Source organism: Salvelinus fontinalis, chromosome 22 (genome assembly GCF_029448725.1).
Source record: "Salvelinus fontinalis isolate EN_2023a chromosome 22, ASM2944872v1, whole genome shotgun sequence".
Classification (NCBI taxonomy): domain Eukaryota; kingdom Metazoa; phylum Chordata; class Actinopteri; order Salmoniformes; family Salmonidae; genus Salvelinus; species Salvelinus fontinalis.
The window spans coordinates 28457641-28485512 of record NC_074686.1 but is presented as its reverse complement, the minus strand read 5'-3'; the positions used below and the strand labels follow the sequence as shown (position 1 = coordinate 28485512).

The 27872-nt window shown below is 43.9% G+C and overlaps 1 protein-coding gene across 3 annotated transcripts; it reads left to right on the top strand.

Annotated features, from left to right (window-relative positions):
* Positions 1–1414: 1414 nt before the first annotated feature.
* Positions 1415–27584, top strand: LOC129820141 (TBC1 domain family member 5-like). 3 transcript variants are annotated; one of them, XM_055877060.1, is made up of 23 exons: positions 1415–1522; positions 10502–10560; positions 11657–11778; positions 12462–12525; positions 12705–12813; positions 13493–13582; positions 13654–13728; positions 14476–14543; positions 14733–14835; positions 15167–15255; positions 15377–15427; positions 15564–15633; positions 15816–15988; positions 16091–16233; positions 16498–16604; positions 17120–17205; positions 18279–18559; positions 18770–18826; positions 20313–20524; positions 20682–20781; positions 23930–24009; positions 25758–26009; positions 26252–27584. In XM_055877060.1, the coding sequence occupies exons 3-23, from the start codon at positions 11676–11678 to the stop codon at positions 26525–26527; spliced, it is 2589 nt and encodes an 862-aa protein (XP_055733035.1). In that variant the 5' UTR covers positions 1415–1522; positions 10502–10560; positions 11657–11675; the 3' UTR covers positions 26528–27584. The 3 variants fall into 3 exon arrangements, with proteins under 3 accessions (XP_055733035.1, XP_055733037.1, XP_055733036.1); XM_055877062.1 differs by lacking the exon at positions 18770–18826; XM_055877061.1 differs by lacking the exon at positions 10502–10560 and having other exon boundaries at positions 1417–1522.
* The last annotated feature ends 288 nt before the right edge of the window (positions 27585–27872 follow it).

The window sequence follows — 27872 nt, the reverse complement described above, 5'->3', positions numbered from 1 at the left end:
ATTCTCTCTCTCTCCCTCTCTCCCTCCCCTCCCGGAGGATCTGAGCCCTAGGACCATGCCTCAGGACTACCTGGCCTGATGACTCCTGGCTGTCTCCAATCCAACTAGTCGTGCTGCTGCTCCAGTTTCAACTGCTCTGCATGCGGCTATGGAACCCTGACCTGTTCACTAAGCATGCTACCTTGACCCGGACCTGCTGTTTTCGACACTCTCTCTCTACCGCACCTGCTGTCTTGACCTCTGAATGCTCGGCTATGAAAAGCCCTCTGACATTTACTCCTGAGGTACTGACCTACTGGTCATCTATGAACGTTTGAACATCTTGAAGAACAATCTGACCTTAATGGCTATGTACTCTCATAATCTCCACCCGGCACAGCCAGAAGAGAACTGGCCACCCTTCCGAGCCTGGTTCCTCTCTAGGTTTCTCCTATGTTCCTGCCTTTCTAAGGAGTTTTTCCTAGCCACCGTGCTTCTAGTGTCACGCCCTGGCCTTAGTTATCTTTGTTTTCTTTATCATTTTAGTTAGGTCAGGGTGTGACATGGGGGATGTATGTGTTTTGTATTGTCTAGGGCACAACTCATTCCACGGGGGGCCGAGTGTCTGCGGGTTTTCGCTCCTCCCTTATACTTGATTGATGAATTAACATCACTAATTAGTTAGGAACTCCCCACACCTGGTTGTCTAGGGCTTTATTGAAAGGAAAAACCAAAAACCTGCAGACACTAGGCCCTCCGTGGAATGAGTTTGACACTCCTGGTCTAGGGGCTTTGTATGTTTATGGGGCAGGGTCTAGTCTAGGTGTATGTATGTCTATGGTTGCCTAGATTGGTTCTCAATTAGAGACAGCTGTCTATCGTTGTCTCTGATTGGGAGCCATATTTAGTCAGCCATAGTCATTAGGTAGTTTGTGGGTGATTGTCTATGTCTATGTGTAAGTTGCCTGTGTCTGCACTTGTCAGTCTATAGCTTCACGTTTGTTGTTTTGTTTAGTTTGTAAGTGTTCTTCGTCTTCAGTTATTAAATATATGTTCATTTCACCCTGCGCCTTGGTCCTCCTCTCTTTCACGTAACGACGATCGTGACATCTAGTCTGCATTGCTTGCTGTTTGGGGTTTTAGGCTGGCTTTCTGTATAGCACTTTGTGACATCTGCTGATGTAAAAAGGGCTTTAAATACATTGGATTGATTCATTCATTAGTTCACCACCACACACTCATCATCTTCATCATCATTGGCCGATTCATTACATGACAGAGGAAATACAGTGAAGCACATTTCATGCATGCTATGTTTTGATGTAGGATATGTTAGACTATATAAATGAAACATATCACATGGTTACTATTTTGCGATTTTATTATTTCGGGGATTATTATGCATCTCGCGCACGCGCTGAAATCACTTAATCTCCCTAGTCACATGTTCTATCAGCTGTGCCTCAACACACATCCACTTGACTCGCGACTGTTTACAATCAGAAGACAGCACAGAATGGGGAGCCCCGCATGAGCAGAACAGGTAAAATGCACACCCACATTTAACGACAGTATATGCAATGGCATTTTTAATAACTGGAAATAACCCGTGCGTTTGTATGAATTTGGAATATTGATTTGTCTTTAGCCACCGAGCTGTATGTCGGAAGTGTAGCACTAGGCCTGTGTGCAAACTCGTGCAGCTAGCCTGAACGCTAACCTGAAAAAAGCTTGTAAAACAGTTTGACGACTAGATTATATAGCTAGCTAGACGTCAGCAATGTAAGTGTTTTCTAGCGATTGAAAATAGGCATGGTGTTGCTACCTAGTTAAAGACATGTTTGTTTTTCTACCACCATGCTGGACATCGAGCTAGTTGCTAGCTATATCATGCCAATATATTGCACATCGACAGTCATTGCGGTGGAAATTGGTCTGATCACCTTTTCTATAAAGAAAACTGTATTTTACGGTGCAGTTTGATTCAGGCGTTTATTTGATAGCGAGGATCATATTTCACCATACGCCTGGTAAGTAGAGTTCCTAGAGATTATACATATGCCTTTTGTTGACGATAGTTTGTGTGTGTGTGTAGCCGGCTATTTTATGGTTGCGGATATTTTCCTTCTCCAACCACCAGAACGATTCACAAATCAGGGAGTCCAAACAATAGACTCCCGATGTTGTCCCAAAGCTGTTTGCTAGCTATGTTTCTTCTTATTTTAAACAATGGCAAGCACTAGCTAGCCTATGTCTACCTGTTCTTATTATGTCCAAGTTACAGGTGCCAACAACACTATCGTGACCCAGCATAGTGCAATGACAGTACCAAAGATAGGTTGTATTAGAGTTGTTTTGGCCAGAGGCCGCCCAGACAGGAGAGGTCTGTACCATGAGAGAAGCGTTCTGTCAGTATCGAACCTTTGATCTCTGAGCGAGGTGCACTGACTGCAGGGACTGAAATGAGCAGCCAGCCAGCACATAGCCTACTCAAACGAAACGATCTGTGTATTGTGAGGCAAACCACTTATGAGAAACTGCAATAATATGTGACCAACCGCCTTGATTCGGTCTTATGTAGCAACATTTGAAATATTTTTTTTATTTTTACATTGGATAAAAGCTGAGTCACAGAGCTACAAAATGGTATATCATACACTGCATTTGAGGAACAATTGAAAAAGTAATTCTGCTTTGAAAGTTGATAAACTTATAACATCACTTTTGAGAAAATGGCCTTGGAATGTTTTGGTACCTACTGGAGAGCTCTTTGTCTACATCCATTCAGCATCATTCACACCCGCTTAAGCTTTAGCCCCCACCCAAACTCTGACCATTTTACTCGCCCTAGCAGAGGTGGTTAGGCTGTTTTCAAGTTATCCAGAGCGTTAGTGACTAAGTATGCTGCTGGCAACAATTTAGTTATGCGTTTTTGCTGATGTTTACTGACAGTGGTCATATTCAACGGGTGTTGAGTGTGCGTAAATTCATTAGTTATTCTACGCTCTGGCACACTCAGACGAGAGTGCTCTGAAATTGGAGTAGATGGTCAGACTGAATTTACGAACGCACCAGAAATGGTTTTTTGAATAGTGGAGTCTTCTGTTATCTTTTTAGGGATAAGTGGCAGCATTTTCACTTTTGGATGAATTGGTGCCCATAGTGAACTGCCTCCTACTCTGTCCCAGATGCTAATATATGCATATTACTATTACTATTGGATAGAAAACACAAGTTTTCACCGCCAAGTCCAAAAAACACACAGCCATTTTCCCAGCTAAAGATAGGACTCACAAAAAGCAGAAATAGAGATAAAATTAATCACTAACCTTTGATGATCTTCATCAGATGACACTCATAGGGCATCATGTTACACAATACATGTATGTTTTGTTCGATGATGTGCATATTTATATAAAAAAATCTGTTTACATTGGCACCATGTTTAGAAATGCCTCAAAAATATCCGGAGAAACTGCAGAGAGCCACATCAAATAACAGAAATACTCATCATAATCTTTGATGAAAGATACATGTTTTACATAGAATTAAAGATACACTTGTTCTTAACTTCTTAGGGCTGCAATCTCGGTAACGGGATCGATATGACAGCAGCCAGTGAAAGTGCAGGGCGCCAAATTCAAACAACAGAAATCTCATAATTAAAATTCCTCAGACATACATGTGTCTTATACCATTTTTAAAGGTAATCTTGTTGTTAATCCCACCAAAGTGTCCTATTTTCAAATATGCTTTTCAGCGAAAGCACCACAAACGATTATGTTAGGTCACACCAAACCACAATAAGCACAGCCATTTTTTCCAGCCAAAGATAGGAGTCACAAAAAGCACAAATAGAGATAAAATTAATCACTAACCTTTGATCTTCATCAGATGACACTCATAGGACTTCATGTTACACAATACATGTATGTTTTGTTTGATAAAGTTGATATTTATATAAAAAAATCTAAGTTTACATTGGCTTGTTACATTCACTAGTTCCAAAAACATCCAGTGATTTTGCATAGCCACATCGTTTCAACAGAAATACTCATCATAAATGTAGATGATAATACAAGTTATACACATGGAACTATAGACATACAGCGGTTGCATTAAGGAGAGGTGTCAGATTTCAAAAAAACTTAGCGGAAAAAGCAAACCATGCAATAATCTGAGACGGCGCTCAGAACAATAGTCAAATTAGTCGCCATGTTGGAGTCAACAGAAACCAGAAATTACATGATAAATGTTTCCTTACCTTTGATGATCTTCATCAGAATGCACTCCCAGGAATCCCAGGTCCACAATAAATGCTTGCTTTGTTCGATAATGTCCGTTATTTATGTCCAATTAGCTACTTTTGTAAGCGCGTTTGGTAAACAATTCCAAAGTCACGAAAAGCGTTCCCTAAAAGCTGACGAAATGTCCAAAAGTTCAGTAACAGTCAGTAGAAACATGTCAAACGATGTATTGAATCAATCTTTAGAATGTTGTTAACATAAATCTTGAATAACGTTCCAACCGGAGAATTACATTGACTTCAGATGAGCGATGGAACATAGCTCCCTCTTATGTGAACGAGCATTGTGAAAGCATGGTCAGGTCATGGCAGACTTGACTAATTCCTCTCTCATTCGGCCCCCCTTCACAGTAGAGGCATCAGACAAAGTTCTACAGACTGTTGACATCTAGTGGAAGACGTCTCGCTGTAATAATAATATGCATATATTAGTATCTGGGACAGAGTAGGAGGCACTTCACTCTGGGCACGCTATTCATCCAAAGTGAAAATGCTATCCCTAAAAAGTTAAGACATTTAGCTAGCTAGCTAAACAATGAGCCATAATCCCAACTCATGACTTTACTACCCTGCATGAATCTGCAGGTAGCTAACCAACCAGGTTAAATGTTAGCTAGCTAACATTAGGCTTTAACTAACCAAGCAAATGGCTCTAAGATTCGAATAATAAGATCATACATGTAACGTTAGCCAGCCAGCTAACGTTAGCTAGCTAACAGTACACTTTAACTTGAAATGAAACTACTTTCTGTCCACATTTGAAACGTGTAATATCAGAAAATGTAGCTAGCTAGACTATCTTACCCGTATACATCATAGATGGACGTGTCTCCTGTCACGGATGCCATGGTTGCCATAAATTTGAAGATGTAATCCAGAGACCTGTGTTTTCTCCATCTCCTTAGCTATCATACTCGAATTCCACTGATTTCAAAACTTGATCCTCAAAGTGGAGAACAACTCTTATGCAGTTTTACTGCGCGATACACGCATTTTGATTTAAAAAAAAAAATTTACGTTCAAACGGCCTTTCTGTGATGTAGTGACCCGCGACATACGCCTAGTTTCCTGAAACGGGTGACCTATGTCAGTGTGTCATGTTGTTTTGACCCCTCACTGTTCAGTCACCGAACAATGACTGATATTAGCTAGTGTAGGACTTTTTTGCCAATACGTTTGTCACAAATTGCTTATCAGAACCCTCAGCCTAACCTCTATAGAGCAAGCGGGGGTGACAGTCTCAGAGAAACAACTCCCTGGGTAGTGAATAGATTTTGTAGATTAATGAGTGGGGGGAAACTATTTAATCAATTTTAAAATTAGGCTGTAACCTAACAAAATGTGGAAAATGTCAAGGGGTCTGAATACTTTCTGAAGGCACTGTACCAATACAAACATTGTCATAGCTGTAGTATGAATCTGCAGGTAGCGAAAGCAAACCAACTAAGTTCAATGTTAGCTAGCTAACATTAGGCTTTAACTAGTAATACAAAGTGATTTCTGATTTGAATAATATTACTACACAGATCATACGAGTAACCTTAGCTAGCATGCCAACGTTCGCTAGCTAGCTAACAGTACGCTTTAACTTGGAAAGAAAATGACTTTTAAATTTGAAACTTAGCTTTGAAAATGTAGCTAGACTCTTACCAGCATACATGGATGAACGCTTCATGGCAGACTGGAACAATTTAACTCTTTTTGTTTGTAGGTACATCTTGTTTGGTCAGCGTTAAGTCACTCCGGTTCACACTGACTGTGGCGTGTGCAGAAAGTTTTGTTGTTGAGAAAAGTAGCAACATTTTTTATCTCAATAGCTAACATTATATCTTTCAAAAACGGTGCAGTAAAAAGGGCTGCCAATGCATACTGAACAGCTCATGTTATAGACAGATGCATGGCAGACCAATCCAGACTCATCTCCAAGCATGTCCAGCCCATCCATAATCTCAGCCAATCATGGCTAGCTGGGATGTTCCTGTCTTTTTCCCTTGCTAAACCAACTAGGCTAGTCATTTGACAATTTTATTCTTATTTACGTATGGAATACAAGTTTGTTATTAATGCACATGAAAGTTCCATTTCATTGTTTCGGAGTCCTCTTGATAGCAATCTGTATAGTGTACTACATCCACTAAAATGGCCCCTCAGTCACATGAAAGCCGTCAGGCTAGTCCTCTCTACTGGCACTGAAGTACCCTTCTCTGTTTCTGTTATTCCTCAGTATATTCTGCTGTACTGCTGTTGTCTCCAGTGTTGTCAGAACTCAGAATGCCCAGGGCCTCTCAGCTGATCTGCTGTTCTAAAACACCATAATCAAAGCCTCACAGAAAGCAGAAGAGCTTTGTGGCTCTGGGCAGAAACTACGCAGCCTCTCTGTCTAGCTCAGTTCATACCCGATTGGTTTTCAACCGTTTTGGGCCTTCCGAGTCCTACGTCTCGCTCTCTCACACACACACTAACTTCACCTCTTCACAGCAAGGGATGTTCTCCATCTGTTTATAGTAAAGAGGAAGTGAATCATAATGGTGCTCTATTAATATCCCTGATGGTATGAAGGTGTAGCTATATGTATTTCACTTGCATTTCTCATTTTATTTTGTATGGTGTTTGTCTAATTTAGCCTTCTGTTTCTTTAATGTGTTCTCATCGTACCTTCAATCAACTAGGATAATGTTTCTAGGCTACTGGCTGAGGTCATGTACAGGTCAGGGCAAGAGGACTCAAATGTGTCATGATAGTCTGTAAGCCATTAACAGAAATCATCTTCATTCTTCAAATTCCTGGGTTGTATTCATTACTGCACACGTAGCAAAATGTTTTGCAAATGAATATGAAAACAAGCTTTTCTTATTGGACAAGTTAAGGTAGGTCCCTCCCTGTTTTGTTCTGTTTGGTTCCCAGTGGACCCTTTTTTTCCACACAGAGGTGGGATTCAGTGGACCTTGTTACAGTAGGCTAAATCACAGGCAAGTACACTACATGACCGAAAGTATGTGGAGATTAGTTTGTTGGACTGCCAGATGGTGAAGCATCACGCCATAGAACACTTTTCCGCTGCTCCAGAGTCAAATGGCAGCAAGCTTTACACCACTCCAGCCGGCGCTTGGTATTGCACATGGGGATCTTAGGCTTGTGTGCGGCTGCTCGTCCCCGGGACAAACATTGTGCTGACGTTGCTTCCAGAGGCAGTTTGGATCTCGGTAGTGAGTGTTGCAACCAAGGAAAGACGATTTTTACCCACTCCCGCTTCAGCACTCTGCGGTCCAGTTCTGTGAGCTTGTGTGGCATACCACTTCGTGGCTGAGCCTTTGTTGCTCCTAGAAAAATGGAATTGTTGGAAAGGGGGCAATCTGTGACAGTGCCACTTTAAAAGTCACTGAGCTCTTTCGTAAGGCCATTCTAGTGCCAATCTTTGTCCATGGAGATTGCATGGCTGTGTGCTCGATTTTTATACACCTGTCAGCAACGGGTGTGGCTGAAATGGCCAAATTCACTTATTTGAAGCGATGTCCACATACTATATATATATATCTACAAACTTACATTGGGATGAGAAGATACTTTGTGTGTGTGTATGTATGTATATATATATACATACATACATACATACATACATACATACATACATACATACATACACACAAAGTATCTTCTCATCCCAATGTAAGTTTGTAGATAGCAGTGCAAGCAATTTACCCAGTGGTTTATTAATGCCTTCCATTATGTATTTATTTGATGACATCATAAAAAATTAATTCAGTGAATTATTGACGTATCTCCCGGTGATATGTAGTACATTATGCAGTACTTAATGTGTTTATTGCGCAGAGAAGTTTGCCGTTGTTGCAGAGCAGAACATTAGTCTCTGGAGGATAACTTTTAGAATGGAAGTGAAACCTTCCACCTGACAACATGCAACACACAGCACTGCTCAGCACTGCTCAGTACAGCCACTCTGTTACATTCCCTTAGCCTGAGTAGTGAGTGATTTACATGAGGAGCTCAACATCCTGTTCAGAATTACAAGATTCGGTCATTAATCAGTTATTCCTTAGGTTTCCTCTTCCTGGAATTCAGAATGTTGTAATAGCCTCTGGATTCTGGGAGTAGAGGCATAATGAATGAAACTATTCAACTATGGTAAAGAACTCCTCTATAAGGATCCTCACCTATAGTTGTGAGTTTCGAGCCCTTCAGACACGTCTGAAACATGCCTAACTCTGAACAGAATCTGTTCTGCTTCAACATGAAATGCAGTGCATTATTATTGACCTATTCACAGCATGTCTCTAGCTATTGTTGGAGATTAGTTTAAATGATTTAATGGGATATTGTCTTTTTAAAAGGGGGAAAAAAACTCAGATGACTTGAATTAGTCTTTGTGAGAAACAGATGTTGCAGAGCCATACAGGAGCATCGAGTACGCATATAAAATTATTTATATTTTGATAGTGTGCGCGGTTGATTTATCAAAGCCGGGTTCCATGCGCCTCGTTAATGGGTTTAAGGAGATGCCTTTGTTGGGTGATTTCCATAATTAATAAAGGAAAATGCATAATGCTCTCGCTGCTGCAGTGGAAGGAATTGTGTGTTATGTAGGCTAAGCCTATGTGTACGCGCTAGGGTTGTCACGTTACCGGCATCGCAATACTCCCAGGTATCATCGCAAGGAAATGTCTTTGCTTTCTTTTTTGCCATGGAAAATCAGGTACTGTGATAACCCAAGTACGTACACACACACACACACACACACACACACACACACACACACACACACACACACACATAACCATGGCAGACGCCCATCCAGGATAAATAATGGAAAGGTGGCGGGGTTTAACAAATCTTTTTTGTTGTTATTTTTATTTTGGGAGGTACTTTTTACCCCTCTTTTTTTTTCTCCCCAATTTTGTCATACCCAATTTGGTATTTACAGTCTTGTCCCATTCCTGCAACTCCCGTACGGACTCTGGAGAGGCGAAGGTCGGGAGCCATGTGTCCCCCCCGCCCAGCCGCACTGTTTCATGACACACGCCTCGCTTAACCCGGAAGACAGCCGTACCAATGTGTCGGAGGAAACCCTGTACAGCTGGCTACCGAAGTCGCTAGAGTGCGACGGGACAAGGACATCCTGGCCTGCCAAGCCCTCCGCTAACCCGGCGATGCTGGGCCAATTGTGCGCCGCCTCATGCCTCTCCTGGTCGCGGCTGGCTGCGACACAGCCTGGGGTCGAACCCGGGTCTGTAGTGACGCCTCTAGCACTGCGATGCAGTTGTTTAGACCGCTATGTCCCTCGGGTGGCCCACGGGTTTAACCTTAATTAAATCAACATGGTTTGAGGAAAATTTTAAAACATTGGCGTCTTTTGATGAACGGCATGTTGTCGACTAGTTCTGTAAGAGTCCTGCTCAATGTCCGTGTCATTGTACTGTTATGTGAAACGTCTTGATTGGTCATTTCTTTTCTTTTGGTAGGAGCATGTAGTGTCAATGTTTGTCTTTCATTTGTCACAGATCTCCCACAGAGCTGTCAGTCTGAAATGCCATATTGAATATGGGGTGAGAATTCCCTGGGCTATCCCTGCTCGGTGCGCTTCCTCCATGGAAGTGGTTCTTTTTATGCACAAGCCACTTGACTGTCTCTGTATGTGATTAGAATGTTTTCCTTTGTAAATTGAGACGTGTTATTTATCAAATCAAATCTAGTCCATTCTGTCTTATTAAATCAGTGTATCCTATGTCAGTGATCTTCCAAAGCCACTCAACAGACATTTGAGTAGCCTACACTAGGGTTGGCCAGTACCCACTCTTTCATACTGTTCCTGTACCATAATGAGGTATTCGGTATTACTGGCAATGCACACAAGAGGCACTATTACTTTCCAAACATGCATTTGACGCACAAAACACATTTAGGCAGCAGGGATCTTGATCCAGGAGGGAATTGATTGTATCTGTCGTAACCAAGAAGCTTGGTCTTGCAAGCTAGCCATTTGGTTAGCAAACCATGTGGATAGTTGGAGACCTGAGATGGAGTAGTTTATTTGGCATATCTTTGATAGTTAACTTGTATAAGTAGTTGTGTACGGTATACCGCACAAGCCTCGCCTATACTATGTAGCCTTATGTTGCCTTGTCTTGTGTTGAATTCCCCAAAGTGATCCTATTTATACCCAGGGACATTGTCCTGAATGTCTCTTTGTGTTTCTCTCAGATAGCCTAAACCCTAATCTTTCCTGAGTCTCGGCTGAGGAGAAACACAACGTTGTGACTGTAAGTACTGACATGGAACAAAGACAAAAAGCATAGGCCTGGAGCTGAACTGGATAATATTATTAGTAAATCTAACTTTATTTATACAGCACATTTCAGACATGGAATGTAACTCAATGTGCTTCACAGGGGGGAAAAACGAATGAAAAAAAAAACTGAAATATTTACTGCACAATACGCTTAAGAGGAAAAGAAACAAAACAATAAAAACTACTGACTAAAAAGCACACCAAGGAGAAGCAAAGCAAAAAAAATTCCACCGTTTCAGCCCCCCTCAGGTTCTCTGGCAGGCTATTCCTGAGGCTGGGGGCGTAGGAACGATGGCTGCCTCCTGGTCCTAGGCTTTGGGATAGTTGCCAGAGGACCTGAGTAACCTACTGGGTACAGAACATGTATATTTGTTCTGTTTTTGATTGCTCTACTAAACTTAGTCCCAGTGGTGTAAAATACTTAAAGTACTTTAAAATACTGCTTAAGTTGTTTTTTGGGGGTATCTATACTCTAATTTTTGATAACTTTTACTTCACTACATTCCTTAAGAAAAAAGTATATGAACTTTTTACTCCAAACATTTTCCTTGACACCCAAAAGTACTCGTTACATTTTGAATGTTTAGCAGGACAAGAAAATGGTCCACTTCACACATCCACAGAACATTCCTGGTCATCTCTACTGCCTCTGATCTGGCGGACTCACTAAACATGCATGCTTCGTTTGTAAATGAGTGTGCCTCTGGCTATCTGTACATTTTAAAAACAATAATGTTGCCGTCTGGTTTGCTTAATATAATTCATTTGAAATGATTTATACTTTCTTTTGATACTTAAGTATATTTTAGTAGTTACATTTGATACTTAAGTATATTTTAAACCAAATACTTTTACTCAAGTAGAATTTTACTGGGTGACTTTTACTTGAGTCATTTTCTATTAAGGGATCTTTTATCAGATGAGTCCTCTTGCTCTGTGGTGTTCAGTTTTGTTCTTACTCTATGGTGTTTACTGCTGCAGTCATCCTACTCTTGTTCTGTTGTGTTAATTCTTGTTCTGTGGTGGTACACAAGTAGTTTTAACCCCTCCTGTTGTTCTCATCCCAGGTTCGGTTGTGTGGTGGTCATGCAGCACCCTAACTTTGAGACCCACCACCCTCTCCAGCCTGAGGGAGAGCAGGAGACTGGCTTCGACCCTCTCCACAACTTTAACAAGAACCGCAGCCGTGGTGAGTCAACCCAAATACATGTTCATTAAAGCTATATTTACATGTTAACCCTTTATAGCAACTATTTGAGGCTTAATTAAGCAGTTATTAACACTTCATCTTCATAACCAAACACCATTTAATGACGAGTGAAGGAGAGTCGGGGTGGCGAGGTAGTTGAATGAGGGGATAATGAAAGACTGACAAAGGAAATATTGATGGAGAAAGGTAAGGAGTGTGTAGTGGATTGTATAACGGTGAGTTATGAACACAGCTGATGACGCCTGCGGACGAAAGAAGGGTTAGCGTGTTTAGCTAATGAATTTTCATAGTGAGTGTCCCCAGAGCAACGTCACATGATACACTTTTGTAACTAATGTTGATTGACAGCTCCCAGGAGTGTGTGTGTGTGAACCTGCAGGGCAAATTAGTTATTATTTATGATGATGATTTAGGTTTGTGACTTCCTCACGCTTGAGAAATACTCTGAGACATACCTCTGTCCTTTTCCCCATGACATGATTTCCTTGGTAAATGTAATGTGGTAGAAACCCTGCTATTGAACATGCCTATTGAAATGTGTCCGAGAAAAGGATGTGTTCAAACATCCATTACGTTGAAGATGAGCCTCACTGATCCATGTAATTGGTGTCTATGCCGCCTTCTAGTGGCTGCGTGTGTCAACTGCTTTGTTTGTTTTACAGGAGGATCTCTGGATAGTAGCAGGTTGTCTTACTCAGAGTCTGAGTCCACCTTCCTTTCCTACAGGTAAGAACTCATGTTGCTGTGTGTGTTCATGCTTAATGTGTGTGTGTGATTTTATATTTTGGTCCATGTCACATGCAGATCTAATTCTCTGCGTATTGCACATTAGATTAAATAAAATTGCACAAACTCACTAAAACCTCTTCTCATCTCTCCCGTTACCTACCTCCCTCCCTCCGAAGGAAAGAATGGGATGACTTGTTCCTGAACAGTAATTATCTGGCCAGGATTCGTCAGGCAGGCATCAGCGGCCGATTGCGGAGCAGCCGATTCCGCAGTGTGTGCTGGAAGGTAAACCACTCACAAAGATGTCTCTCAGGTTTCTTTCTCTTCAGAATACTCTGTATGGCTGTGTCTTATCTGATTATCTAGACCTAGGTAATGGATTGAAAGGTTTTAATAAAAATTTTATAACCCCTTTTTATCCCTGATTTTTGTCATATCCAATTGGTAGTTAGTCTTGTTTCATCGCTGCAACTCCCGTACGGACTCAGGAGAGGCGAAGATCGAGTGCCGTGCGTCCTCCGAAACAAAACCCTGCCAAGCCACACTGCTTCTTGACACAATGCACGCTTAACATGGAAGCCAGCCGCACCAATGTGTGGGAGAAAACACTGTACAGCTGGCGACCGTGTCAGCCTGAATGCACCGGGCCCGCCACAGGAGTCACTAGAGTGCGACGGGACAAGGACATCCCGGCCGGCCAAAACCTCCCCTAATCCGGACGACGCTAGGCCAATTGTGCGTCGCCTCATGGGTCTCCCGGTCGCGGCCGGCTGCGACACAGCCCGGTATCGAACCAGGATCTGTAGTAATGCGCTGCGCCACTCGGGAGGCCCAATGGATTTTAAGTTAACACTGATATGACTCTGTTGTGTGAAAGGTGTTTTATTTATAGTGTTTAATGATTTTTGCTTCTGTGCGGTCGATGGTATCTGAAGGAAGTTCTAGCATGTCTGTTGTCCTCTAGTTGTACCTGGAGGTCCTTCCTGAGGATAAGAGCCAATGGCTGAACAAGACCAAGGAGCTGCGAGCCCAGTATGAGAAGATCAAAGAGACTGTGAGTTATTGTGTGTCTCTGTGTGTGTGTGTGTGTATGCCAGTCACTGACTCTCTCCCCTCTCGTCTCAGCACATCACCAACCCCCGTAAAGCTGCAGGCCAGCAGGACCTGGTGGTCAACAATCCACTCTCACAGGACGAGGGGGTAAGTGTAGTGTAGCCTGAGTGTCTCTGAATACACCTCCTTATCCATAATGGGGTATATGGACGTCTAAATATCCCTCTATCGCAGGACTAAGGGGGTATCCCTGTAGTAAATGTATATCAAACCTTTATTATGATGTACAGGTAACTGCCAAAATAAAGGAAACACCAACCTAGTGTCGTAATAGGGTGTTGGGCCACCACGAGCCAGAACAGCTTCGATGCACCTTGGCATAGATTCGAGACCTTCTTCCACAAGATTTCCCATAATTTAGTGTTTTGTTGGTGGTTGAAAACGCTGTCTTAGGCACTGTCTCCAGAATCTCCCATAGGTGTTTAATTGGGGTGAGATCTGGTGAATGAGCGGGCCATAGCATGTGGTTTACATTTTCATGCTCATCAAACCATTCAGTAAACAGTCTTGCCCTGTGGATGGGGCATTGTCAACCTATGAGGGCATAGCCATGGTAGCCAAAATAGTGGCCTGCCCAGCATTTTTATACATGATCCTAATCATGATGAGATGTTAATTGCTTAATTAACTCTGGAACCCAACCTGTGTAGAAGCACCTGCTTTCAATATACTTTGTTTCCTTCAAATGTACTCAAGTGTTTCCATTATTTTGGCAGTTACCTGGATGTCCCTATATTGTGTTATAATGTATTGTAACATATAAGTATGGTGAATGGGTTTATGGTGTATTTCCTGGTTCATATGTCTCTCTGCTCTCCTCTCCCTCTTGTCCAGAGCCTGTGGAACAAGTTCTTCCAGGACAAAGAGCTGAGAGGGATGATCAAACAGGACGTGATGAGAACGTGAGTCTGCTACCTTTAAATACTGTTCTGGTTATCAAATAATGTCACTAAAGTCCTTCTGTCTACTGTATGCCTCTCATATAAACACCATCTTACCTTTTCTTTCCCTTCACTTCACTCTTTTTTTAATTTAATTAAATTTTTTCTCTTCTCTCCCGCTATCCTCTTGTTCCTCTTTTCTGTCTGTAGCTTTCCTGAGATGCGTTACTTCCAAGACGAGGCTGTCAGGACCAAGCTAACAGACATCTTGTTCTGTTACGCCCGAGAGAACGAACTGCTACTGTACAAACAGGTACCACTACACCATTAGTTACAAGTTGAACAGGAACACACTTAGATTTCCACACCATGACAGGGCCACCAGGCATGCTGTTGCAACTCCTAGACTAGACCGTGTACTGTCCACATTGTACTACACAGGGAGAGCAGGGATGCCCAGTCAATGTTCTAACAGGAAGTGACATACAGCTGGCCACTGGTTAATTAAGTTTAATGATGCTCTGTCAATACTGATAACACAACTCGCGCATCACGCTGAGAGAAACACAGGCCATGCTGAATCATGTTCTCTTTCTGTCTCTCTGTATCTGTGAACTCGCTGACCTCGCTGTCTCTGTCTGCAGGGAATGCATGAGTTGTTGGCTCCTATCGTGTTTGTCTTGCACTGTGACCATCAGGCCTTTCAGCACGCCAGCGAGACCGCCTACCCCAGGTCAGTCACACCGGCACCCCTACTTCACATCTATCTCCTACCCTTCAGTTACACCCTATGCTGTCCATTCCTCCAAATTGGTTTGTGTGTTGATCTAATGATCTTTGTCTTTGGTCCACAGTGAGGAGATGCTGTCTCTACTAAATCCTATGTTCCATGAACATGACGCCTAGTGAGTGAAATTCATTTGACATTCTTCTACATTCTAAATGTGGAAATCATATGGACAGGTCAGAGACTTCTAGCATGTTCTTGTTGAGACCCAGTCCATATGACTCCGTTCTCCTCTGTGTGTCGGTGTTCTGCAGTGCCATGTTCTCCCAGCTGATGGAGACAGCAGAACCCTGGTTCTCCAGCTTTGAGAGAGAAGTCAGACGGGTCAGTGCTCTTGTTAATATTCTCTTTAAGTGAAAAGTGGTAACACTCACCGGCTACTGAAGCTCCATTGTAGCTGCTGCTTCTGCTATTCTAATGTATATCAGCGTTGTATTTTATGTTCATGTTATTCCACTGTTGACATCATCTGAACAATGTTGATGTTGTGTGAACGTTCTCCTCAGGGGAAGGACGAGATGATGACCAGCATGCCGTTCGCCCGTCCGCAGGACTCGGGGCCGTCCGTTGCTATAGTGACCAAAGTGAACCGCATCCAGGACCAGCTGGTGAAGAAGCACGACGTGGAGCTTCACATGCACGTCAACCGCCTGGAGATCGCCCCGCAGATATACGGCATGTGAGTACTGCCACCTGTCTGTGTATTGTCTGCCTGCATCTGTTTTAAATGTGGGTGTCTGCCTGCGTCTGTTTAAATACGTGTGTGTGTTTGCGTCCCTAGTCGCTGGGTGCGTCTGCTGTTTGGCCGTGAGTTCCCCCTGCAGGACCTGTTGGTGGTGTGGGATGCCCTGTTTGCTGACAGCATCACTCTAGACCTGGTGGACTATGTCTTCGTAGCCATGCTGCTCTACATCAGAGATGCCTGTAAGGACCTGCCTCACTGCCCATCAATACATGTCAGTCACATAGATGGTTGGTTTGCCATTCGGCCGGCAGTAGTCGTCATTCAGCCAGCCATTGTCTGTCGGACGTCGTCGTTCAGCCAGCCATTCAGACAGTCAGCCATAGTCAACCAGCTATTCAGCCAGCCTGCCTGATACGCTAGCAGACAGACAGGTAGGCTGTCTGTCTGCTAGCTAGTGTGTCTGTCACAGAGCCTTGCTAACTCTGTTTTTTCCTGTGTCTCAGTGATAGCGAGTAACTTCCAGACCTGTCTTGGCCTTCTAATGCACTACCCACCTATAGGAGACATCCACACCCTACTACACAAGGCTCTCTTCCTCAGAGATCCCAAGGTAAGAACACACACAAGCTGTCCTGTCCAGTCTCCTCCATTTGACCACTGACCCGTGTAAACTGTGACTACTTGGTCCCATCATGGTGTGGTGTTCCTGACAGACGTGGAGGTCTGATCCGGTGTGACACAACCACCCCGGGTTGGACTGCATTGTCCAGACACGTCCCCATCTCCCCCTGGGGTGGTACAGGGGAAGATGGGATGGATTGATGCAGATGGGTGACATTCAAGGCGGAAGAGATGAGGGTTAGGGAAAAGAAGAGGGGGGGAGAGCGAGAAGGGGAAAGACAGAAAAGTGGCTGAATCACGTGTTTTTATGATATTTATCAATTTAAGGCGGTTGGGTCATGACCATGGTAGTCAGAGTAGTTGGCTAAAGCACAGATCTGGGACTAGGCGATGTGAGGGATCCCCCACCCAACAGTATTTTTCACACAGTCTCTATTTTATCACTGTTTGTATTGATTTGATCACTATTTAATGAGCTGTATTCACTGATTCCTTTTCCTTTAGAATAATCCTCGGCCAGCCAACTACCAGTTTCAACAGAATCTGGACTATTACAAGACCAGAGGAGCGGACCTGGTCAACAACACCCGGTAAGCAGACACACACACACAGTACAGCATGAGGAACAGTCATGGTAACAAACAACACACACACACAGTACAGCATGAGGAACCGTCATGGTAACAAACAACACACACACACAGTACAGCATGAGGAACCGTCATGGTAACAAACAACACACACACACAGTACAGCATGAGGAACAGTCATGGTAACAAACACACACACACAGTACAGCATGAGGAACAGTCATGGTAACAAACACACACACACAGTACAGCATGAGGAACAGTCATGGTAACAAACACACACACACAGTACAGCATGAGGAACAGTCATGGTAACAAACACACACACACAGTACAGCATGAGGAACAGTCATGGTAACAAACACACACACACAGTACAGCATGAGGAACAGTCATGGTAACAAACACACACACACAGTACAGCATGAGGAACAGTCATGGTAACAAACACACACACACAGTACAGCATGAGGAACCGTCATGGTAACAAACACACACACACAGTACAGCATGAGGAACCGTCATGGTAACAAACACACACACACAGTACAGCATGAGGAACCGTCATGGTAACAAACACACAGTACAGCATGAGGAACCGTCATGGTAACAAACACACAGTACAGTACAGCATGAGGAACCGTCATGGTAACAAACAACACACACACAGTACAGCATGAGGAACCGTCATGGTAACAAACAACACACACACAGTACAGCATGAGGAACCGTCATGGTAACAAACAACACACACAGTACAGCATGAGGAACCGTCATGGTAACAAACACACACACAGTACAGCATGAGGAACAGTCATGGTAACAAACACACACACACAGTACAGCATGAGGAACCGTCATGGTAACAAACAACACACACACACAGTACAGCATGAGGAACCGTCATGGTAACAAACAACACACACACACACAGTACAGCATGAGGAACCGTCATGGTAACAAACACACACACAGTACAGCATGAGGAACCGTCATGGTAACAAACAACACACACACTGTTGTTTCACAATATTCTGCTAAACTAACCCTTTCTCTCTTTTCTCCTCTCTCAGTGCCAGTGGCAAGATGGCTCCTCTCAACATCAACAAGGTCTCCAGCAGTCTGCTCAGCTTCGGTAGGAAGCTCATCGCCCCTGCTCTGTCAGGGGGTGGCTCCAGCGGCATATCTCCAATTAATAGCGAGGTCCTGTCTGCCCCCTCCCCCGTAACTGCGGGTCCTCACCCCCAGGCCGAGCCCTTGTCAGGCCATGGACCCCTGCAGACGCAGACACCCCCCCATTCCCAGCACCACCGCCTACTCAAGTCTGAGAGTATGCCTGTCCACCTGAGCAAAGGTGAGGGTTGGAAACACACTCACTTTCGCACACACACACTTTTACGCTGAACAGGTACACACTGAAGCTCACATGTCCATACATACAGGTGCTTAGTTGCGTCACGAGAAGGTTGACTCAATAAGCACATGATGGCCAATACTCAACTATGGACTGTGTGTGTGTCCACGAGTGACATGATAGCCTTACTCTCCTGTCTGTTCAATGTAGTTTCAGGTGGAGTCTCTCAGGTTTCTGTCCCCGCCCACATTTTCTCTGACACAAAAGGTAACTGCTACCACAGCACCTGCTTGCTTGTGTATGTGTGGTGTATGTGTGATGTGCTGGCATGTTTTTGCATTCCCTTTGACCAGTTAGTTTCAACCCTGATCTCTGACTGTCCCAGTACTGCTGGCTTTCTGTACTCTTTTCCTCCTGGTTACTTAATCAACAAATAAATGGCATTATTGATCAGCTGTATTGTTCAAACACCCATTCACCCTTGTCTTAATCAATCACTGAACGCTACAAGCCAGCAGTACTGTGGCAGTCCAGAGTTTTTTATTTATGGATCCTGCCAAGGCAGCAGCTACTCTTCCTGGGGTCCAGCAAAATTAAGGAAATTTATACAATTTTAAAAACATTACAATCATTCATATTTCACAGCATACTGTGCTCTCAGGCCCCTTCTACAGTACTAAATCTGTGTGTATAGTGCATATGTTATCGTGTGTGTTTGTTGCTTCAGAGTCCTCGCTGTTCCATAAGGAAAAAAAGATCAAAATACACCTATCTAATTTTACTGCTTGCGTCAGTTACTTGATGAGTTCCATGTACTGGCTCTATGTAGTACTGTGTACCTCCCATAGTCTGTTCTGGACTTGGGGATTGTGAAGAGACCTCTTGTGGCATGTCTTGTGGGGTATGCATGGGTGTCCGAGCTGTGTGCCAGTAGTTTAGACAGACAGCTCGGTGCATTCAACATGTCAATACCTCTCATAAATAAAAGTAGTGATGAAGTCAATCTCTCCTCCACTTTGAGCCAGGAGAGATTGACATGCATATTATTAATATTAGCTCTTTGTGTACATCCAACGGCCAGCCGTGCTGCCCTGTTCTGAACCAATTGCAAAAAGTCCCTTTTTGTGGCACACGACTGAACAGTTTTCCAGGTGTGACAAACCTTGTTGATAGTGTTAAGAAGGCAGAGCAGTGCTTTATTATGGACAGACTTCTACCCATCTTAGCTACTGTTTTATCAACATGTTTTGACCGTTTACAATCCAGGGTTACTCCAAGCAGTTTAGTCACCTCAACATGGTCAATTTCCACATGATTGAGTTGAGGTTTAGGATTTAGTGAATGATTTGTCCCAAACACAAGGTTTTTAGTTTTTGAAATATTTAGGACTAAATTATTCCTTGCCACCCACTCTGAAACTAACTGCAACTCTTTAAGTGTTGGAGGTGTGTTCTTGTCCTGCTTTCTGAGGTCCCTTGCTTTGTGTAATATTTGTCTTTTCTGTACAGGAGTTATGGTTGGCTCATCTTGTTGAATTTAAGCAAGACGTTTAAACGGCTGGGACATTTGTATCTAATTTCGATGTCTTTGGTGTTCCAGCATGTTGTATCTACCTGGAAGTTCTCCCTGGTACAGGTATTTGAATAATCAAATGCAGCTCTCCAGGACCAAGGTTGTCGACAACTGAACTGGTCCATCTGTTCTTCTCCTCTCTCTGCTACTCACAGCCCATGTGTCTGTTTCTCTCTTTCAGGCCAAATCTCCAGCACAGCTAGCTCCTCCCCCAGCATAGAGAGCCTCTCTGGAGGGCGGGGTCACACCACTGCATCCCCGCCCCTTCCTGTCACCAGGGAAAGTGACACCAGCACCTCGTCTCCGCCCCTCTCGGCCACCAAGAAGGATTCCTTCTTCAACATCACTCGCTCCCGCTCCCACAGCAAGACCATGATGGGCAAGAAAGAGGCTGTGAGTTCACTAGCTCTGTCTCTGCAAGTCTCTCACCTATCTCCTATTTATCTCCCTATCTTAATTGCGCCATCTCATTTCTCTCCTCGCTCTCCCTCTAACGATCCACCCTCTCTCTTTCACTCTCCCTCTAACTCTGTCCCCTCTGTGTTGTCAGGAGGAAGAGTTGGAGGCCCAGGTGTCCTTCCTGCAGGGTCAGATCAACGACCTGGAGGCCATGAGCAAGTACTGTGCCAAGATGATGAACACACATATTGGTAAGTCTACCTACTACCAATACAATAGTAGAAATATCTGCTGTTCTGCCCTTGAGCAGTTAACCCCCAACAAACAGGGGTGGCAGGTAGACTAGTGGTTAGACCGTTGGGCCAGTAACCGAAAGGTTGCTGGATCAAATCCCAGAGCTAACAAGGTAAAACTCTGTCGTTCTGCCCCTGAACAAGGCAGTTAACCCACCGGCTTGCCAAGTTAAATAAAAATAACAGCAACTGCTCCCCGGGCGCTGATGACATGGACGGTCATTTAAGGCAGCTACCCACACCTCTGATTCAGAGGGTTATTTGAAATTCTTCAAAGTAGCCACCCTTTTCCCTGACAGCTTTGCACACAATCAACCAAATCTGGTAAATAGTGCTTCTAATAACTATTGTAAATACTGTGAAGAGAAATAGTTCAGAGGTTAAGTTGTTTAAAAATATAGGTCCATTATCATTTCTACACACATACACCTCAACACTTGGCCCGACAAATAAGATTGTTGACCAATCAGCACCTGAATATGACTGCACTTCACATAATAATTTAACACGTTCATAATTTTTGTTTTACCGTAGTTATTAAACATTGATTACACTTACTCGTATTTTATATCCATTCACTGATACTTATGCTATGATGCTGGTCAAGTTTGGTGTCGCATACCTGACGCTGCCGCATGAGGCGGACACACACTTCCCCAAGCTCTGGGACAGTGCTGATCAGAAACAAAGAGCTTGCTGATGGACAATGTTCTTCCCAAAAAAACATAGCAAAACGACAATCTGTTTCAGTAGTTAGTTAGCCATCTACCTAGGTTTCATAATTTTAAATACCCATAATTTGGCCTCCTGAGTGGTGCAGCAGTGCTTGAGGCGTCACTACAGACCCGGGTTCGATCCCAGGCTGTGTCACAACCAGCCGTGACCAGCCGTGACCGGGAGTCCCATAGGGCGGTGCACAATTGGCCCAGCGTCAACTGGGTTAGGGGAGGGTTTGGCCGGGTTGGCTTTACTTGTCTCATCACGCTCTAGCGACTCCTTGTGGCGGGCCGGGTGCCTGCAGGCTGACTCTGGTCGTCAGGTGGACAGTGTTTCCTCCAACACATTGGTGTGGCTGGCTTCCGGATTAAGTGGGCGGGTGTGTAGAAGAGTGGTTTGGCGGGTCATGTTTCGGAGGACACGTGACTCAACCTTTGCCTCTCCCGAGCCCGTTGGGGAGTTGCAGCGATGAGACAAGATTGCAATTGGATATCACAAAATTGGGAAGGGGGTAATATCCTTTTATTTACTTGTACACATAAGTTACAAGACCATCAACCAAATACTAAAACGATGGTCGGACCCACCTATGTGAAGCTTGCGGTTTGCCTTCAAAATAAAAGTCCCTAATTGAAAGTGATGCAAATAGAGAATCATGACATAGTTGGTGCTAAACAAGGTTGGAATGTTATATAAATGCAACAAAAGACAATTAGTTAATTTGACAAATCACTCTGTGGATATTAGACTTTAGAATTGCATTGGGGCATACTGTATTCTTAGGTAAGGCTGTACAGTGCAATAGAAATGTCAATACCCACAATAGGCAGACTGGGGAGGTGATTTTCCCATAGTCAGTCCCGCCAGAGCTACGCTGCAAAAATGTGTGGACTCTTCACAGTTGTGTTCTGTGGGTGTCACTGAGTAGACTGAAACCCAATTTCATTGATCCACAATCCATAGGTAAGGCTTTACAGTGAAATACAAGTATGCCCCAATGCATACTGATGTCTAATACATCAACAGTGTGATTTCAACAGATTTGTTTTGTCAAATTAACTAATGGTCTTTTGTTGCATTTACATAACATTTCAACCTTGTTCAGTATTATCTAGTCCAAATATTGCACAAATCCACTATTTCTATCCATTTGCATTACTTTCAAAGAGGGACCTTTTATTTAGAAAGCGAATTGCAAATTCCACTTGACTAATCCTTATTGTGGCTAGCTTCACATAAGTGTCGGGTCCAGTCTTATTACATTAGTTTGGGGGTAACAGGGCTAGGTAGCAGGCTAGCTTGTTTATTTACTTATCTAGCTAGTATTTTAATGAACAGAGGTTCGATTTAGAATAGGAGAACATGTGGCTGCCTGGGTAATACTTAGTCACATGGATTCCTAAATCATTGCTAAGAATATTGAAAATGGTTGCAGTTTCTGGTCAATATTTTCAGGGTGGTTGCATTTGTGCTAGCGAGATACCAACCTAAAGCTAACCAGCAATCCCAGAAGTTGCTAATAAAATCTGTATCAAAGATATTTATGAGTGACTTTATCATACTGCAAACCAAAGTCAACATAGTAGGGTGACAGCCTGGCTCCAATTTCCAAACTGTTATCAATGTTGACAAAATGCTTCATTATTATTCTGTATTTAATTTTGGCTAGGTTGAATCAGGTGCAATTGCTTGGGATGTGGCTGGCTGGCAGGCAGAAGCAGTAGGGACTCGACGCAGCAGGATCCCCATCCGTTCTCCCCAGCCTCTGGGATTGTTGCAAGTCTGGGAGAATGTTGGACTACCTTGCTTACAATTTTTTTCTTAACCTGCTTGTTGATCCTGCATCTTATTTCAAATGTTTACAGAAGTTTTCCCATTCAGTCAAACAAATAAATGTCTTATTACCAAAGTGGGATTGAAAACGCTTTGTGGCCGTTGTGTGCTTGTTTGCAGATGTCTTCATTTTTTTCTGCTTTAACAGTGTTACTGATCGTAGTGGTGACGCTTGGCTTGCACATGCAAATTCAGAGCACACAACATTCTATAATATAGTTGTTATTTGACGTGTCAAATTAAAAGCTTATTTCACATTTTTTGACACTTAAAGACCCAAACGGCATTCCATATCTACATAGTTTTAGTCGATTTATGTTAGGACTGGAGTATATATATTTTTCTCAGAAAAACATTGTTTTTACTCAGACTGAGTCATGACTCACCTGTTGAGAACTGCTGAGTTAAGCTATAACCACAGTGATGTTTTGAGCAATCTAGTGATTTTAAATCAGTTTACACGTGTACTCAGTTGTGTGGTTAAAACAGGCTTTATTTGGTTGGCTGTGCGTTACTGCTATATCTGTGACTGTGATCTGATGTCCGTCTGTCTCAGGTAAGATCCAGGAGGTGATCCTACAGGAGCACCTGGAGAAAGAAGACGAGGTGTTGGTGTCACTGGCTGGACTCAAACAGGTGTGTGTATGCATTTGTGCATAACAAATCACATTTTATTTGTCACGTGCCGAATACAACAGGTAGACCTTACAGTGAAATGCTTACTTACAAGGCCTTAAAAAAAAAGAGTTAAGTAAAAAATACAAATAAACAATTAAAGAGCAGCAGTAAAATAACAGTAGCGGGGCTATATACAGGGAGTACCGGTACAGAGTCACTGTGCGGGGGCACAGGTTAGTCCAGGTAATATGTAGGTAGCGTTAGTGACTGCGTAGATAATACACAGGGAGTAGCAGCAGCGTAAAGGGGGGGGGACGGGGACAATGCACATAGTCTGGGTAGCTATTTGACTAGATGTTCAGTTATGGCTTGGGGGTAGAAGCTGTTTAGAAGCCTCTTGGACCTAGACTTGGCACTCTGGTACAGCTTGCCCTGCAGTAGCAGAGAGAACAGTCTATGACTAGGGTGGCTGGAGTCTTTGACAAAAACATTTTTAGGGCCTTCTTCTGACACCGCCTGGTATAGAGGTCATGAATGGCAGGAAGCTTGGCCTCAGTGATGTACTGGGCCATTCGCACTACCCTCTTAAGTGCTTTGTGGTCGGAGACTGAGCAGTTGCCATACCAGGCAGTGATGCAACCAGTCAGGATGCTCTCGATGGTGCAGCTGTAGAACCTTTTGAAGATCTGAGGACCCATGCCAAATCTTTTCAGTCTCCTGAGGGGGAATAGGTTTAGTCGTGCCCTCTTCACGACTGTCTTGGTGTGCTTGGACCATGTTAGTTTGTTGGTGATGTGGACACCAAGGAACTTGAAGCTCTCCACCTGCTCCACTGCAGCCCTGTCGATGAGAATGGGGGTGTGCTCGGTTCTCCTTTTCCTGTGGTCCACAATCATCTCCTTTGTCTTGATCACGTTGAGGGAGAGGTTGTTGTCCTGGCAACACACGGCCAGGTTTCTGACCTCCCTATAGGCTGTCTCGTTGTTGGTTATCAGGTCTACCCCTGTTGTGCCGTTGGCAAACTTAATGATGGTGTTGGAGTCGTGCCTGACCATGCAGTCATGAGTGAACAGGGAGTACAGTAGGGGACTGCGCACGCACCCGAGGAGCCCCCGTGTTGAGGATCAGCGTGGCAGATGTGTTGTAACCTACCCTTGCCACCTGGGGGCGGCCCGTCAGGGAGTCCAGGATCCAGTTGCAGAGGGAGGTGTTTAGTCCCAGCGTCCTTAGCTTAATAATGAGCACTATGGTGTTGAACGCTGAGCTGTAGTCAGTGAATAGCATTCTCACATAGGTGTTCCTTTTGTCCAGGGCAGTGTGGAGTGCAGTAGAGAGAGCATCATCTGTTGGGGCGGAATGCAAATTGGAGTGGGTCTAGGGTTTCTGGGATAATGGTGTTGTGAGCCATGACCAGCCTTTCAAAGTACTTCATGGCTACAGACGTGAGTGCTACGGGTCGGTGATCATTTAGGCAGGTTACCTTGGTGTTCTTGGGCACAGGGACTACGGTGGTCTGCTTCTTCCAGAACGAGGTGAGTAATCGCTGTCCTGCCACCGTCATAAAAGACGGTGGCAGAAACATTATGTACAAAATAAGTTGCAAAAAAAGCCACAATTGGTTATTGGTTACGGAGACCGTAAAACGGCAGCCATTTCCTCCGGCGCTATTATATATTGGCATTTAACCATGTGTTCTTTGTACTGTGTGTGTGTTCATCATGACTTGCTCTGTGTGTAACGTCTGTATTTGTGAATGAATCCGTCAGATCAAGGACATCCTGAAGGGAGCGCTGCGTTTCAACCAGAGCCTGCTGGAGGCTGAGGAAAACGAGGAGATCACCATCGCTGACGACCACTATGACCATGCCTCCAATGCCGCTGCAGCCACCGTAGAACAGCTCGCCAACCGTCACCATGACAAACACCCCTTCCAGGCCACACCGCAGCGTGGCGACGGTGATGGAGAACAGAAGGACCGAGAGGAGGAAGAGCATGAGCACACGGAGTCAGAGCAACAGGTGAACACACATGGTTGTATTCATACGTACACTCTTTGCAGTGTAATCTTGCATACTTTGGTACTTGCAAATAGAGACCATTCACACTCGTTCCGATATCCCACCACTTCGTATACATCCCCTATGCATCATTTTTTTTTGATGCGTTGTGGGTAAATGGTGACTTTATTTATGATACAAGGTGATTTGTAGATCAGCCTGTCAGCTGCAGTGTTGAACAAGCCCCTTGTCTCCCTATGCAGGCATCTCCCCCAGAGTCCTCTCTGTCTGTGGGTTCGGAGGGGAAGAATTGGGACGACTACATCCTGGTCTCGCAGGACGGAGAGCAGCAGCCCACCGAGGGAGGGGCCGAGAGGACCCCTCCAATCAGACTGCTCCGTGGCTCGCTCAGGGTGGAGCCGGAGGGCGTGTTCCAGGACCCCCTGATGGGCGCAGCGTCTGGCTCCTCCAGCCCAGACGAGGGCAGCACTCACAGCAAAGACTATGACTTCACCATCGTCAACCCCCAGGACCTGTGAGGGACTATACTGTACTGATCTGGGTGGGAGTTACCCCTAACCAGAGATGTAGGATCAGTTTATCAATACCCTTATCCCCACCTAACCATTAGGAGGAGAAATGCAAAACTGACCTTAGATCAGTCTTTAAGGGGTTACTTCATCCCAACTTGGAGAATATGCTGTTTCACAGGGGGAAACCAATGTGCCACTCCTGGATCAAACTTGCACATGTGGACTGGTCTATGACAGGCAACCTACCGTCAGGCAGTCGCCAATACTTTATCTCCTTGTCTGACACATTACCCTCTCTAACCTGATCTGTATTCCTTCTTGAATACTATAGATCTCTCCTATGCCTATTGCCTGCCGTCCTGTATGCTTCGGTCTTAGCAGTTATCCACCTCTGACTTCAAGACAAGTGACTTTAATAGTAATACCCATTTTTCCACTAGACAGTTCACTACAGGCTACCCTCAGGAGCTGTAATTCATACTGCATTTATCAGTGTGGGGAATCCTTTCCCTTCTCTGTATGTAGTAGTAATTGAAGGGTAAGATAGTACCCTGTTTCTCCAGGTAGGGGAGCTGTCTGTCCATCTAATGCCTGTGTCTAAAGATGACTTGTCTTACCGCCATTCATCTCTTCTTTGATTGGTCTTTAACTGTTCAAGAGAAGTTGCTCCTAACAGATCTTGGATCAATCGCTAGTCCTTCACCTACCATTAGGGGGATTAAAAAGATCTGATTCTGTATCAGTTGTTAGGGACAACTTCTACGTACTCCTAACCAGTGCCTGTAAACCATTCTGACATATTACCTGACTCCCTCTCTTTCTCCTTGACGTTGTTAGAAGCTATTTTAACCTGCACTGCATTACAAGGTGAATGTTTATTTTTAATTTTAAAGAAATTAATTCAATTTTTTTTATCTATGGAATAATAACATAGGTTTCATTATTTCCGGTGTCCTTGTATTTAGTTTTCTTGCTTCCTGTGGTAGCCAAGTAAAGCATTACAAGGGATGTCCCTATAACCCAGATTAACTAGACCAATAAAAGCATTGCTCTTGATAAAGTATGCCTGTGTGGTTGTGGCTTTGTACTGTTTTTCAACAGGACGTTGTCGTCTGTAGCAACATGCTGACTCAACTCTTCAGCCGTACAAATTGAAAAGAGCCTGACCCCTTCGTGTGTTGTCGGTCAAAGTGATGACCAGAATGATGTGTGTGACATTTGAAAATGCCAGTTCAATACCTTGTGGCCTCTCTTTGATGTCAGGCCCTGGTTTTGTCTCTGATTGCATGTGTGGCTATCAAGAGTCCAGGGTCAAAGCTGTGTGATTTTTCAAAGCACTGTTTTATGGTAA

Coding starts and splice junctions, on each gene's coding strand:
- LOC129820141 (XM_055877060.1), top strand. CDS start 11,676: ATGCAGCACCCTAACTTTGAGACCCACCACCCTCTCCAGCCTGAGGGA. Junction 11,779..12,461: donor TAACAAGAACCGCAGCCGTG/GTGAGTCAACCC, acceptor TTTGTTTTACAG/GAGGATCTCTGGATAGTAGC. Junction 18,827..20,312: donor CATTTTCTCTGACACAAAAG/GTAACTGCTACC, acceptor TCTCTCTTTCAG/GCCAAATCTCCAGCACAGCT.